Source organism: Notothenia coriiceps, unplaced genomic scaffold (assembly GCF_000735185.1).
Source record: "Notothenia coriiceps isolate Sejong01 unplaced genomic scaffold, NC01 NC01_scaffold00032154, whole genome shotgun sequence".
Classification (NCBI taxonomy): Eukaryota; Metazoa; Chordata; class Actinopteri; order Perciformes; family Nototheniidae; genus Notothenia; species Notothenia coriiceps.
The window spans coordinates 1-15,000 of record NW_011364855.1 but is presented as its reverse complement, the minus strand read 5'-3'; the positions used below and the strand labels follow the sequence as shown (position 1 = coordinate 15,000).

Here is a 15,000-nt window from a genome sequence, read left to right as displayed (position 1 = left end):
TGTAAAAAAAATGTCTAAAATTATAAATAGTGAAAAATTAAATATAAAATATTTCCAGTGTCAACCAATATATAATACTAAATATTATACAAGTGATTTGTCTTAACAAAAATGGCATAAAAACACATATTATTCAAATACGGGTCCTTTTTGACCCACTTATGGAAGAAGCGTGTATGGGTCCAGTCACTCGTGCATCGAAGGGTTAACTTGAATTGAAGAAGCAAAAGATGCGAAACTTGAATGCCATTCAATATTCTGTAAATATTTAGCGAATTTCAGTTTCCATTCTCAGACAGCAACACAGAACACTGATAACGCCAGATAAACAGGCCGAACATGACTCACAATAATGACAGTAGTAAACTAGTCATGTCTGATCAAAATGTTTTCTAAACATTAATCTTATCACTACTTATCCTCCTGCTCTAAATGCTCTAATAGTAGTTTGATTATCGACTCATCTTACCGTTGACTGGGTTTACAACACTGCAGTGTGTGTTTTCATTCAGAAATCCCCCTATTTGTTTTCAGCCTTATTAGCAGCAGGCCTCTCTGGGATGGTGACATTAAATAAAGATTTAAACTCCTCAGACTCCTTTCGGACGGCCCACAGTTTATCCTCTGCAGACAGGGCTCCTACTCCGGAGTGTGGACTGTGTCTGTGAGTTTGGGATTGAGAATAAATATAATCCTGTATTAATAAAGACAGAGAGGAGCTTACATCACATGTTCACTCACCTGGGAGAGTAGTGTATGTCTGACACGATTCAGGTTGGGTGTTTACATAATAGCATGGGATTGTTGGCTATTTACAGCTATAAACAAAAGCTGTAATGAGGTACCATGTTATGGGATTGGGAAAACAATAGTTTTCTTTCAGATAAAGTATTCCCCATGTTTAAATGTTCATATGTTTATATATTTATACATGTGTGTTGGATAGACAGATATCTGTGTGTGACACTATTAACTTTTATTTTATTGGTACCTTTTGTTTTTGTTTTTGTGTTTTTAGTTTTTATATTACTTTTAATTTTGTATTTCGATTTATTTTTGGGAATATTCGTCAGTAAAGTCACTGGAAATGTCTCCTAAGTAAATAAATAAAAAAGCATTGACCAGCATATTTTCTAGTTTCAGACTGAACCCTGCCATTACATCCAGCAAAGATCTGAAAATAACACAGTGTTTGTTTCAAAATGTTTTCCCAGTTCACAAACAAAATTATCCTTCAGACACACGTGTAATTATCAGACTGTTGTTATAGTGTAACCACCCAAGTTATCTCTCAAGTTTAACTCAATACGTGTAAGTTGTTTGTCCCATGGCTAGCATTTTTTATATAAGGTCAGTGCAGTCAGTTCCTGGGTTTCCACATCACTCAGCACTGAGCCACCAAATCCCAGATTACTTTCAAATCCACAGCCTACCTGGAAGAATGAGTGACTATAATAACCATTATAATCTAATTACAGTTGCCTTTGGTCTGTATACAGTGGATGCTGCTGTAACTAAACAGAAACGGTGTTAATCTACCAGTTTTTAATAATATATTGAATGTTTTTGATTATTTTGCCCTCCAGTAGCTACAAACACCAGGAATGAAAACATGATATAGGCTTAAATGATTATTCGTTTTGTGGTCTTCCGAAATCTAACCAAAACATTACACCAGAAGGTTACAACATGCAGAAGCGCTGAGCCTACAAAATGTCTTTGCATATGCACTCAAATGTAATCCACTTTAGATTTATAGAAGTTGTTTCATCATGCTACAAAATAGCAAGCAAGATATTTTTGAACAGACACTTTAATGAAAGAGTATCTGGTTAATGGGAAACATAGGCTGGTTAACATAGACTACTGCTATTTTATATTATTTACTGTGTGTATTATATCCCACATAGGATACATTAGTTCAGCCCCAATGCATTTTCAAAATGCCCAAGATGTAACTCAGATACTGGGCATCTCACATATTTTAAAAAGATTAAGCATTCTATTCTTTGTTGTTGTTCTTTTTATAACTTCATCCCAGAAGGAGGCGACATTGACCTGCAACCAGAGTTTTAGGAAGAATATTTATCTGACCTGTCTATTTTACCTTTACAGGCCTACATCTGTCCATGGGCTTTACTGGATAACAATAAAACCCATAGATTCAACTTGAAAGTAATTGCCTTCTGGATCATTTATACACAAATTAAAAGACCAGAGGAGACGTGTGATATGAACGGCAGATTTGTGGTGATGTCACTAGAGGTCATCAGAGGTGCACGCAGCCGCCGCGAGGACATCTCCCAAAACATTCCCCTTCTACGTCACAATCCCCGCCCCGCCTCGTGCCACAACGACTTTTGTCAGCTGCACGAGACGCGCGGCGTCTTGCCTCAGATATGAAAACTGTCAGTTAACGTCAGTTGGAAGCTTCGTCAGTTGGTAGCACCGGTTCCGTTCGGTGCGACCGTTGACCCTTTGAGTAGTAGAGCAGAACCGGAGGCTGTGGGGGCTCACCAGCGGTACCAGAGCCCGGCTCCGGGTGAGACTACCCGGCGACTGGCGCTCTTTGTATCTCTAAACTGCGGGGTAAGTAGCTTTAGTGCGGGGTTAGCTTGTAGCATGAGTGCTAGGTGGGTTGACAGTCACTGTCCGCTGATGAGCCGAGCTCTAACAGCGGATGGAAACGTCCTTCTCAACCGGTCATGGTGACGGTTCTGGATCATCCACTAACATGTTACATTGAAATTCAACTTTTTGTTTGTTATGAAGGTTGTCAGCTCTCACTTGTTCTGTTTGAACCTCGTGATCAGTCCAGCACAGGCCAGGGTCCAGCTGCTGGATCTAATCCAAACCTGCTCTTATTTATCTGTGTACTTCGGTAAAGTAGAAGTACCAGAGTATAGGAATACTCTGTTATAAGTAAAAGTCCTGCATTCAAGTGTTACTCAAGTAAAAGTAGAAAAGCATTGGCATCAAAATATACTTAAAGTAGCAGTAGTAGTACCTACCAAAAGTACTCATTATGCAGATTGGCTCATTTCAGAATAATATATCATATGTTTTGATTAGAATGATTGATGCATTAATGTGTTTATCACAGCTGGTAAAGGTTCAGCTAATTTTTATTAATTTGTATAGTGCAGGTTCATATATCTGTTAAAGTTCAGGATATTATTATTTTAGCTGTCAACAAGATCTTTTACTTGTGTGGTTCTTGGAAGGAAAATATAATGTTTAACTTTGCTGGATTTAAGTACCTATATGCCTATTATCTCTAAGCTTTAATTATTGAATACACCTCTCTTTCTTAAAGATAATTTAGAAATGTAGCATTTTTATTTTAAAAGGGACAGTGACTACATGGCTTGCCATACCAGTACATTGTATTTGTTTGATCACAAGATAGAGACAGGTGCGGGATCCCCTGCCTGTCTCTATCTTGGTAAGTCATTGGGCTGTGAAAACACTAATGACATTACAGGAAATAATTCGGGGACTTAACCATTCTGTCCCTTAAAAAGTCACTGATGCTTTTATTTGATCAATTATGTGAATTAGACTCAAGGTGAAAAATACATTTGATTACATTGTCTTTATTGTCTACAATTTCTATAATGTATTACTGAAGTCAAAGTTCAGAAAAAATGTAAAACACTCTGGCACCATTTTTACATATCAGGATGTTCTGCTTTTCTATTTGTTAAATCTTTGTAAATTCCTCTTGAACTTCCTGGACAAACTTTTCTGAGAACAATCAGGTTTTAAAATAAGGTGTGAATTTGACTAAAACATCTGTCCTAATTTGACTAAAACATCTGTCCTTTCAGTTTAGTATTTCTGCCACTCTCATTTTCAGACACAAGTAAACACACTGAGAAAATCTGACCGAAGTTATAGTGCTAATAGCCTTGAGGCTGGAGTACATGTCAAAACTCGGTTCAGCACGAATCAGGCTTTTCTTCATTCCAACACTCATTTCTTAATGTTTACCTTACTGTATGAACTCATTTAAGTGCTAGAGAAACATGGTTTGCAGCTTTATGTGCAGGATATAACCGTTTGTATCCACGCATATAGCTGTTTCAGAAGTTATAGAGAGAATGGATTTATTTTCAACTTGCAACATTGCAGGCGGTCTGTGGAAAACACTGAGTCACAGCTGCCCAGCGGTGACAACAAGCGTCTCCCTGTGGGACCAAAGCCTTAGCAACATAACATTCTTTGGACAAGACTCACAGCGAGTGGCACAGATGATTGAAACATGTTTAGATACATGTGGCGTGGATTGGATCCTCTGTCACAACACAAATTGACTTAGAACTCCCTACACCTTACTTTAACAGGCCTGTACTTCCTCTTTGTTGCAGGCTGTGCAGTAGTTTCTTCACTCCAGCTGTCGACTCCTATGGCTCCAGGTACTGCCTGACTTTTGATCTGTCAAGCAGGAACAGGACAGGTCAGCATGTTCTTATGAATTCATACATTTGCACCCAAATTGCCTTCAGGATTGAAAATAAATGTTCTTATGCATGAAAAACAATACAACTAACTAGGGCTGCTCGATTATGGCAAAAATCATAATCTCGATTATTTGGGTCAATAATTGATATCACGATTATTAAAAACGATTATCCATTTACTTTGAAAACATCCATTTATTGAAAAAAAAATATGTTAACAGTATGTTTTTAACAGTTGATTACCCTGAACCTTAAGTATAATTCAACTGAAAAACCAATAAATAAAATAATTTAAAAAAAATCGTTTTATTTAGATTATGTTGTTTTCATAATCTTTGCAAGCAAAAATCGTAATTGCGATTTAAAATACGATTTCATTGAGCAGCCCTACAACTAACCCAAAAAAGCCAAATTTGTATTTGATGTTTTATGCTGATGGTTATTGTCCCACCCTGTCAGGTCCAGACAGAGAGATGAGCTGGGCGGAGGAGGACTGGACCGTGGGGCTGTCGGGACGGGTTCTGCAGAAGGTGAAGGAGCTGCAGGTCAATCAGGAGCGACTGTCCAGAGAGAGCAAACAGAAACAGCTTCAACTGGACAACATCCATACAAGCGTCGAAAAACAGACATCGAAGGTACAAGCAGCCATGTGGCAGCTTTGTTTTTCAACATTACTAACCTCAACCTTGTTGCCACATTCACATTGTTACACGAGCAAGCTTTACTGACCTTTAAAGTGTACAGAGTCTCTGTAATGTGCACTTCAAATAAACTGAAGTATAATCCTGTCAAACATTGCCACAGTCAATCGTATCTGACAGGATTTGTTATTTCAGTTTTGTTAGTATAATCCTAAAATATTTACCTTTCCTTATCCGCCTTCTCTTCCTCTCCCCTACCAAGTATGAGGAGGTGCGTGGGGAGCTGGTCTGCACGCAGAGAGAGCTCCAGAGCGTCAGCAAGGAGGCCAAGGCGGCAGTGAGCAGCAGTGAGCGCCTCACACAGGAGCTTCACACCAAGCAGGCCCAAGTGTGCTCTCTGGAGGGCCAGGCAGACGCCGCTCGCACACTCAACAACAAACTCACCCAGGAAGTCAAAAGGTTAGCAATAATGTGCCATTGGGATTTTTTCAATGATTTTTCTGGTACTTTTTCTAAATATGAGTTTGCTAAATGCATTTGATGGAAGCATAACATTTCATATGGAGCTAATAGATTAGAACAGGGGTCGGCAACCTTTTTGATATGAAGTGCCATTTAAAAAAAAAAAAAATTGTTATCAGTGTGCCAACGATCGAGAATTATCAACGGGGGGGGGGNGTGAGATGAGATCGCTGTCCCTTTAAGAGAGAGAGAGAGGGGCGTGGCTTGTACATGTGTGTTTGTGGATGGTAGAGCGACAGTGAGGGAATGTGTGTATGTTTCTGGAAGTGAAACGAGGAAGCAGAAAAAACAGAGGTCTGTGATGTATTTTGTGAAACAGAAGAGCAGCTAAATAAATGCAACGGCCTCCCAAGAAGAGCTCGCCTCTCTCCAGTCATTTAAGCTAAAGTGGGTTATTGAACCTGAAGCTTGTTGCTTCTTCCCTCCTCGACTACGGTCTGGGAGCCGACAGGAAAGTTCAACACACAGATGGCCAGTCTGCCCCTTTGTAGCATATTATTTCGATGAGAGATGAGCAGATTGCCACTGGGCTTTCAACTAAATACACAGCCACGCAAAAAGTGCGGCATTTGTACAGCTCCTTATGGGTACTGCAATTAGTGAAGTGCTTTCCTCCGTGATGAAACGATCAGCACTGCACCACGGAGGAAAGTCACCTGGAGATAAAGAGAGCGGGGCTGCGTTGCGTGCATGGCTTCCTTCTGCAGGTAACGGGGAGACGCTCTGGCGGCGGTCTCGTTCAGGATCCAAAAATACAATTTAAATATTTTTGCACACTTATTCCTAGTGTGCCACTGGTTACGGTGCTGGGTGCCAATGCTGGCACGCGTGCCAGGGGTTGCCGACCCCTGGATTAGAAGAAACATCCTTTATCCATTTCATCAGGCCATTCGCTCTTCGTGATATCTTTGTTTCCTTCGACCTCACTAAACGTTTACCATCTGTTTCTTTCTCATCTCTCTCTCTCTCTCTCTCTCTCTCTCTCTCTCTCTCTCTGACAGGTTGGAGGTAGAGCTGGAGAAGCTGCAGAACAGCAGCCGATTGGCCGACACCACTCTGTTTTCTACACCCTGCTGGAACACAGCCTCGCCATGGGAAAGCAATGGTACAGTCCTACAGTACAGTCACGTCATGGCTCCTGGGTTTATTCTCCCTTTTCATTTATATAAAGTGTGGAAAATAAAAAAAACAAGGGCTCCCATGTGAGCAGAGAGGTTATAAATAAACTCCCTCAGCTCATGTCCTTTAACAACCCCTTCACTCTCTCAGGACTGTTACTCTTTCTTTTCTTGTCAGTAAACCCTTCTGCTGTTTCAGTTCAGCTTTGGGTTTTGCTTTAGGTACCAATCCATTCATTTATGCTTTGTTGTTGCCCTGTAGGGAGCAGAAAGGAGGAGAGGTCAGGGCACAAAGATGAAGGACAGAGCCGGGCGCTTCACAGCCGAGTAAGTACCATCACATTTTTCTGCTGAGTTATGCGTAGTGTTTTCACTTTGGTTAACTCATTCAATTAATGACCAAGGATGTATCATCTATCAAAACGTTGTTTCTTTGTATGACTGAAGATATTAATCTTCAAACAATTCACAAATAATAATGATACAAATGATACACTTTTATAAAGCACTGATCAAAGCAAAGTAGAAAGTGATTCAAACTGAAAATATGGAAATCAAATACATGATGAGATGCATGAAGGGGAGACATTCAGATACAGGACACAAGAAATGAAAAAACAATGAATTAAACTGGTAACTCCAACAGAATCTGTGTTTCCTGATGCGAGTATGCTTTAAGAAGAAATGTATAAGCAGACCCTGACTCAGACAGCCTTATTCTTTTGTTCCTCTTTATTGTAAATAGTATAATTCTTAACAAAGTGATTTCCTAACAGCTGTGCAGCTTGAGTATTTTTGGGATTTACTACAGCTTTGGATTTGGTGCAGTAGTTAAAGGTGGGGTAGGTAAGTTTGAGAAACCGGCTCGAGATCCACTTTTTGTTATATTCCATGGAATGCTCTTAACATCCCGATAGCAATGAATATCTGAAGTGCTTTGACAAAAAAATACATTAAAAATGTCATCTGTGGAAGCCGTAGTACTGTAAAAAGCACGACCAATCATCTGAGCCGGCCCGGCTAAAATAACTGGATGGCCTACCTGCCTGTCAGCCTTCCATCTGTGCACAAACTTATCTCGTGCCCTCATTGGTCATGTGCGCGTTCGTGTGTGTTGGAGGAGGGGCTCTGTAAGGAAGTGGCCGATTTTTTCCGGTTGTGTATTTTCAAATTCTAGCGCACTCGAGCTCGTTTCTCCAAAATTACCTACCCCACCTTTAAGTGTTACTCAGTACTGACATTTGCTTAAGAAAAGTTTTTCCTAGTTTTCGCTGCTAAAATCCAATAAATTGTTCCGCGTTTGACGACAGCTAAAAAATTACATCTTGCCTTTAGGCTTCTCTTCACACCCGAATTGTGTCTTTTCTCTCTCTCTCTCTCTCTCTCTCTCTCTCTCTCTCTCTCTCTCTGTGTGTGGTGGGGCTTTACAGAGTTTATCTCAGGAAGTCATACTTTAGTTAAATGCTGTTTTAGTGAAAAGACCCTGGAGCCCTGTTGTTTGTAAGTTCAGCCAAAACGTTCTCTCTAGTTTGACATCCTGTCTCTCACCCCCCTTTTCTCCCTCCTCTCCTCCCTACTGCAGCGGCTCCAGTTCCCCGAAGCTGGCACAGCCTCGTTACCACGGCAACAACAACAACACAAGAGCACACCCCACCGCCACCCGTCCGACCAATCGGAGATCTTTTCCACTCCCCTGGTTGCGTTTCCGTGGGAACGGGATGACTCCAGGCCAGCAGCCAGGAGACCGTCCCCAAGCTCTCCCCAGACGCCCTGCACTGAGGTCGTCAGTCAGCCGGAGCAGAGGGCTCATGGAAAAGAGACGGAGCGCAGGACGGAGCCAGACAGTGAGTGATGTCAAATGGTCACCATGGTGAAGGGGCACGACTGGGGGCCGGGCAGTTTGTAAAGATAAACATACAGATCACCCCGGCAGTCTGTCGCCTAAAGCAGGATTAATTAAGTTATCTGGATAACTGCACTAAGTATCTCTGGGTCCCAGCATGGACTTAAGAAAACAGAAGTTCTGCTTTTACCTAATGAATCCTGCTCTGAGACGATCCCTAAAACAATCCCTTTTTTAAATTAAAACCTACTATTAAGGTTTTCTAATGTAATCACTCTAAACCTTTTTTTTTAATCCTTGAATACAATCCTACATTTTAAGTAATTGATGAAGTAAGTATATCTTCTTAAATCAACTTGGTTTGTTTTAACACAGATTGTTAGTGCGTACCGCCCTCTTTGTGGGGCAAGCCTGAGAGCACACTTTGTTTTTTTACTACATTCAAATTTAGTTTTTAAAATAATAAAACCAACATAAAAGGATTGAAGCAGAATCATTTGGATACAAACATAACAAGCGTCACACAAGTCTGACAAAATCCTCTGCGGCTAACCTTTAAATGTAATTTGTATCCTAATCTTTATCTGCTAACTTTTAGAAAAACCTGGTTTACAAAGAATTTTGAAACATGCAAACAAAAATCAACAATAAGAATTCCAATGCCACTATTCCCCACAGCCCCACATCTTTGAGGCAAATTAGCATTTCAAATATCAGAATCTCAGCATCGGATGGATTTAAACTTAAATTAGGGAAAGATGAATGATTCTGTAGAGCGGAGGATTATCATCAACTGAACTTTCGATTCCAAGTCATGACATGCTATCTGTTTTAGTATTAAGCTTTAACAGGAATACCTCTGAAAACTCAGCGTACATGAAGCACTGTCATCATTGTGAATCTCATGCACTCTGTATAACCTCAACAACACTTGTTACATAACAGGTTTGTTTTGAAATCACTGGCTCCGCCTCTCTGTTTGCTCGTAGGCCAGCTTTATGATGTACAGCGGCTCTTGGTACACTTCATAATTATGATATAACACTGTTCTTTCCCTCTGCTCCCCTCTGTGTTTGTTCAGAGGAGGAAGGGGACTGCTCATTGTGGAACAATAAGTGCTTCTCTTAGCTTTTGGAGTAAAGGGAGGGGTGTGTGTAGTGTCAATGCTGCTATGTTTTTTATCATATTATTTTATTATATTTCCCTCTATTGTAATCACTGAATGTATTCATATAGTAAGTCTATGGAGGCTCTTCAGTTAAAACAAGTTAAACACTGGTTGATATTAAAGGTACAGGACAAATGTACAGGTCCGTGTTGGATAGATATTACGTTTTCCCTGGCTCTGGAAACCATCAACCTGACCGCACAGGCTCGTTCACACAGACATCAATGATCTGGTCTCTATGGATCGACACCATTAGTGGTGACCTGAACTGTGTTGTTGTCTGTTGGTGGTCACTTTAGGAAATCAAGATATTCTTTCCAGGGTTCTTACGGTCATTAAAAACCTGGAAAAGTCATGGAAATTCAAAATTTAAATTCCAGGCCCTGGAAAAGTTATGGAAAACAATATTTTTCCCAAAATGTTGGAAAAGTCATGGAAATGTAACTAAAGTTGCATCAAATATAATTTATATTTTATCCAATCGCCGAAACAGTAATACTATAATGATAATAAATACTGTATTGTAATGAAACGTAAAATGGCATTTAACTGACGAGGTATTTTGCTGGTGAGGTTTTAGTTGCTTTAGTTTGTAGAAGCTAGTAAGCCTATTTGATTTGATTTAGATAGGCACAACATGTTTCAGACCTTATTTTCCTGTTCCATGTTAAAATAAACCATTTTCAGTGGTACCGCTGAGAAAGAGTCATTTCTTTGGTCATGGAAAATTAGGTAAAGGTCATGGAGAAGTCATTGAAAATCATTGGTGAAAAAGTGTATGAACCCTGTCTTTCTGATAATGAACTTATTACATTTGGGTGGAAACAGTTTGAAGTGCACCTGGACATATTTCTGGACATAACTCAAGAATCTGTGTAGTAATTAGGACAATTTCCCATCAAATGTCTAATAGGATCAAATTATGAGTTGATTACATTTCGGAAAGACATGATTAGCAGGCGTTAATTCCTGTTTTACTATACGATTACAGGATTGTTTGTGAAACTCACCGTCTCTGACTTTGTCTTAGTGTTGTATTTTAAAGGTCTTCAGGTGACTTTATTAATCCAAATGTCTCTGTGTGTCTTGTCCATACAGCAGCGTCTTTATCAGAAGCGCAGAGTCGAGTGTCTGCTCTGGAGGCGGAGCTATGTGGGAAGGCCGAGGCGTTGAAGTCTATGCAGAACGAAATGGTGCAAAGCAAGAAGGAGCTCGCTGTGAAGGACGTCAGCATTCAGAAAGCTCGCAACGAGCTCAGCGTGGCACACACACGCATGGCTCAGGAGAGCGAACGGGTAAAAACAATCAGAATCAGAATACCTTTATTAGTCCCACAGAGGGGAAATTTGCAGCGTTACAGCAGGAAAGAGCCACAGACAGCTTAGTGTTGCATATCTTAAATGCGTTAAAAAAAGTACTAAGTTATAATATAATAAACAATATGCTAAAAAAAAGAAAAATACAGATCAAAAACAAATCAAATCTACAAATCAAATCCTGTAGCAGTNTTCTATTTGACTTTACTAAAAATATAAACCTGTTGGGAATATTATACTAGTTACCCAATCGGTTGTTTTCAGGCACCTTGAAAAAGTTGAGCTTTCAAATCTAACCTTTACCCAAAGCCAAGGAGAGAGACTGAGTCGCCAATTCTCCTATTGTCTCGGTTTGTAAAGGGTATTTATGCTAAGCTCTAAAAGAGTGAGGGATTTCCTCATGACAGGAAAGTCAAATGCAGTGTCAGCTTCACAAGATACAAAGTGCAAAAAAAACAATACAACAAAATGTGTGAAACGCATCACTTTGAAAGCAAATACAACCGGTTTCTGAGAGGTGACTTACAAACATGCCCACAAGTTAGTCTATTTACATTTGGAATAATAAAGTATTCTAATCTTCAGCAGGGCTCTAAACCCAGGATGGCAGCAAAGAAAATGATCCTATTACATGTTTAAAATGGAACATGTGTTTGTTGTGTGACAGACATCAGGAGCGGAGCAGAGGCTGAAGCATTCTACAAGAGGAGCTGAAGTGTCAGAGGCAAAACACAGAGAGCAGCCGACTGCAACACCAACAACGCTCCAAGGAGCTGGGAGAAACAGCATCAGAGGGTGAGACGGATAGAGATTGATGGCTAATTTTGGTCAAATTCAAGATTAAGAGAAATGGAATGAGAAGCTAAGAGCTTAAGCCTTAGATGCACGAGTGACTGGGAGCCTACACTCTTCCATAAGTGGGGTCAAAAAGGACCCGTATTAGAATAATGTGTTTTTATACAATTTTGGTCGTTTTGGTTAAGAAATATTTGGCTTCACACAAAGCAATATTTTATATTTAAGGTAGGGTAGGTAAGAATCAAGAAAGGGAAAAAATCTGTCCCTTCCTTCAGACTTCCTTACAGAGCCCCTCCTCCAACACACACGAACGCGCACATGACCAATGAGGGCACGAGATAAGTTTGTGCCCAGATGGAAGGCTGACAGGCAGGTAGGCCATCCAGTTGTTTTAGCCGGGCTGGCTCAGATGATTGGTCGTGCTTTTTACAGTACTACGGCTTCCACAGATGATTTTCTTTTTTAATGTATTTGTTGTCAAATTATTTAATGTATTCATTGCAATCGGGATGTTAAGAGCATTCCATGGAATATAACAAAAAGTGTTTCTGAAGTGAATTACCTACCCTACCTTTAATCTTTCATTATTTATAATTTTTTGACATTTTTGACATTTAAAAAAAAAAGTTTTGAATATATTGATGCAAATATCTCCGTTATTCTGAGACCCTCACAGTATTCCAGTCCCTTTTCAAAACTCATCTCTTCTCTTGTCTACTCATACACCCCCATCAATCCATGCCGGCTGATCAAGTTTGATAGTCCTATACCCCCCACCCTAACCTTCCCTTATATTGTAAAGCGATTTTGAGTCCTTGAAAAGCCCTATCCAAATATAATGTATTATTATTATTATTATTATTATTATTATTACACTGACAGGTATCAGATCTTGCTGTTTAAAATAATCTTCCTGAGAGGTGTCACTTGTGATGTAGTCTGTGTGTCCTACAGTGAATGTATTCCTGACAGCAACAGGTGATAAGAATCAAAGGTTCCCATAGGATTCCATAGAAAATGCATGCGGGTCATTTTTGACCCAGTTATGGAAGTTTGGGGTAGTAATACAAAAACTACAATTTCTTAAAATGTATACAATGTACATTTAAAATGTGAATGGCATGATATCCAAAACATGTTTTTTTCAAGGAATAGGAATAGGAAATGATAAAAAAATGTAATCACAAAGATACTTTAAGAAAACCACCTCACCGAGTTAAAAAAGACCCACTTATGCATCTAAGGGTTTTAAGGAAGCAAGAGGGAGTTTCAGATTGGTGTCCAGTTTGCTTTTTGTTCCATTCCACTCGAAGAAACAATACTGTGTTATCATCACAGCTGAAGAACATAGTTTCTCAGATGTGGTTGTGTTTGTGTGTTTGCCTCCAGGACCTGACGGAGCTGCAGAAGGAGAGGCAGAGTCTGGAGAAGCAGCATCAGCAGGAGGTGAATAAGCTCAACCAGGAGCTCCAGCAGGCCCGCACGCTGCACCACGCCCTGCAGGCCCAGGCCGACAAGGTACGCCCAGGAACAGGAACATCAACACGGTTATGCTTCCTCTTTATTTTTACAATTAAATGTACCTTGTTAAAATGTTTTAATTCAGATATCTATCAACACTGGAAACTGTGGACCAAATTTCATTTTATTTCGGTTGATAAATGTGCTGTCTTTTCAGCCCTTTCCTGCTTTCTCTTTTTCTCCCTTCTCCTCCCTCCCTTTCTAATTCTCCTTGTATTTTTTAAGCTCAAGTTCAATAAACTCTTCTTGCTTCTTCTCCCACACTTGCTTCTTGCCTGGTGTTGTTTTCTCACTGTTTCTGCTTCACGTTCTTGCCCTCTGTGTGTCTTGTTTCTTTTATCCCCCCCACCCGCTGTCCTCTCCGCCTCGTCCTCCTCTCCTCTCGGTTTCTCCCCAGTGGAAAGGTTGAGCAGTGAAGGTAATGACCGCGGGACTAAGTTTGAGGGTGCAGAATGCTTTGATGATGAGAGCGTGAAACAAACACTTAACTTGTGTGTGAGAAATAGTAAAAAGTCCGTAGTAAGGGAGGTGTGAAGGAAGATGAGAGATCTGCAGGAAGGTGTGTTGAGGCAAGTTGCATGACTGTCGAGATGAAGGTCTGTGTTTGTGCTTGGAAACATGGTGCTGTAAAGTGAAGGAATGCTGTGGTATTTATTTGTTATCAGCAGAACAATAATACACATTTAAATCCCTTGAGGGTGAGCACGCATACAAATTAAAAATCCTATCCTTTCAGACACGGTGACAAACGTCTGAACAATGAGCATTCATTCAACCCTCAGTGTCCCCTAAAGCCTTACTGCAAGCGCTTTTACAAACCACACAGATGTTATCTTGATATAATCTGGCAAGGCTACAGAGAGTAAACACAGATTGTGCCGATCAAATCACCCACACACTCAACTGCCGATATCGCATATTTCATGTGACCAATTTACACAGCTCTTTCAGGAGTTTGTGCACAAGCATGCCGTTTAACTTGAAATGTGAATCCAGTAAATGGGCTAATTTCAATAATTGTCAAACAACATATCATTATAGCCTTGTGTGCTGCAGGAACATTCATTTTACCCAGAAAAACGGACACAAAACCTTAATTTCCAAGAAGATTGCTGACTGCAACTAAATGTTTGATTTATTGATAACATTTCCTATTTTTGTTCTTTAATGATTGTTTGGTCTGAGCTGAAAACATGTTCATGTTGCATGAAAGGTTATTTTAACAATGAACTGATTATCAGAATATTTACTTTGAATGTGATGTGATTACTGAAATTGGATGCACTGCACTCTACAAAAACATTGCCTTTAACATCGAACACGTGTCCTATGACATGAGCACTTTCTATGAGCACTGGTGGGAAGCCGATCTGCTTCTTCACTTCCCCAGAGGTAGACAGCTTATTCTCCTTATTGATCACTGATCGCCCTCCTGCTTCCCGTCCCTTCACTGGTCCTGATACCTGCCCCTGATACCTGCCCCTGATACCTGCCCCTGATACCTACTCCTGATACCTGCCCCTGATACCTACTCCTGATACCTGCCCCTGATACCCGCCCCTGATACCCGCTCATGATACCTGCCCCTGATACCTACTCCTGATACCTGC

General features: G+C 40.3%; 1 protein-coding gene across 2 annotated transcripts; it reads left to right on the top strand.

Moving 5' to 3' along the window:
- The first annotated feature begins 2,351 nt into the window (after positions 1–2,351).
- LOC104960663 (centromere protein F) lies at positions 2,352–14,928 on the top strand. Of its 2 annotated transcripts, none has more exons than XM_010788804.1 (11): positions 2,352–2,589; positions 4,371–4,459; positions 4,923–5,098; positions 5,367–5,563; positions 6,628–6,731; positions 7,007–7,071; positions 8,327–8,588; positions 10,857–11,050; positions 11,739–11,866; positions 13,259–13,387; positions 13,788–14,928. In XM_010788804.1, the coding sequence occupies exons 3-10, from the start codon at positions 4,937–4,939 to the stop codon at positions 13,263–13,265; spliced, it is 1,119 nt and encodes a 372-aa protein (XP_010787106.1). In that variant the 5' UTR covers positions 2,352–2,589; positions 4,371–4,459; positions 4,923–4,936; the 3' UTR covers positions 13,266–13,387; positions 13,788–14,928. The 2 variants fall into 2 exon arrangements, with proteins under 2 accessions (XP_010787106.1, XP_010787105.1); XM_010788803.1 differs by having other exon boundaries at positions 10,854–11,050; positions 13,788–14,927.
- Positions 14,929–15,000: the final 72 nt, after the last annotated feature.

Coding starts and splice junctions, on each gene's coding strand:
- LOC104960663 (XM_010788803.1), top strand. CDS start 4,937: ATGAGCTGGGCGGAGGAGGACTGGACCGTGGGGCTGTCGGGACGGGTT. Junction 6,732..7,006: donor CTCGCCATGGGAAAGCAATG/GTACAGTCCTAC, acceptor GTTGCCCTGTAG/GGAGCAGAAAGGAGGAGAGG. Junction 8,589..10,853: donor GCGCAGGACGGAGCCAGACA/GTGAGTGATGTC, acceptor TTGTCCATACAG/CAGCGTCTTTATCAGAAGCG.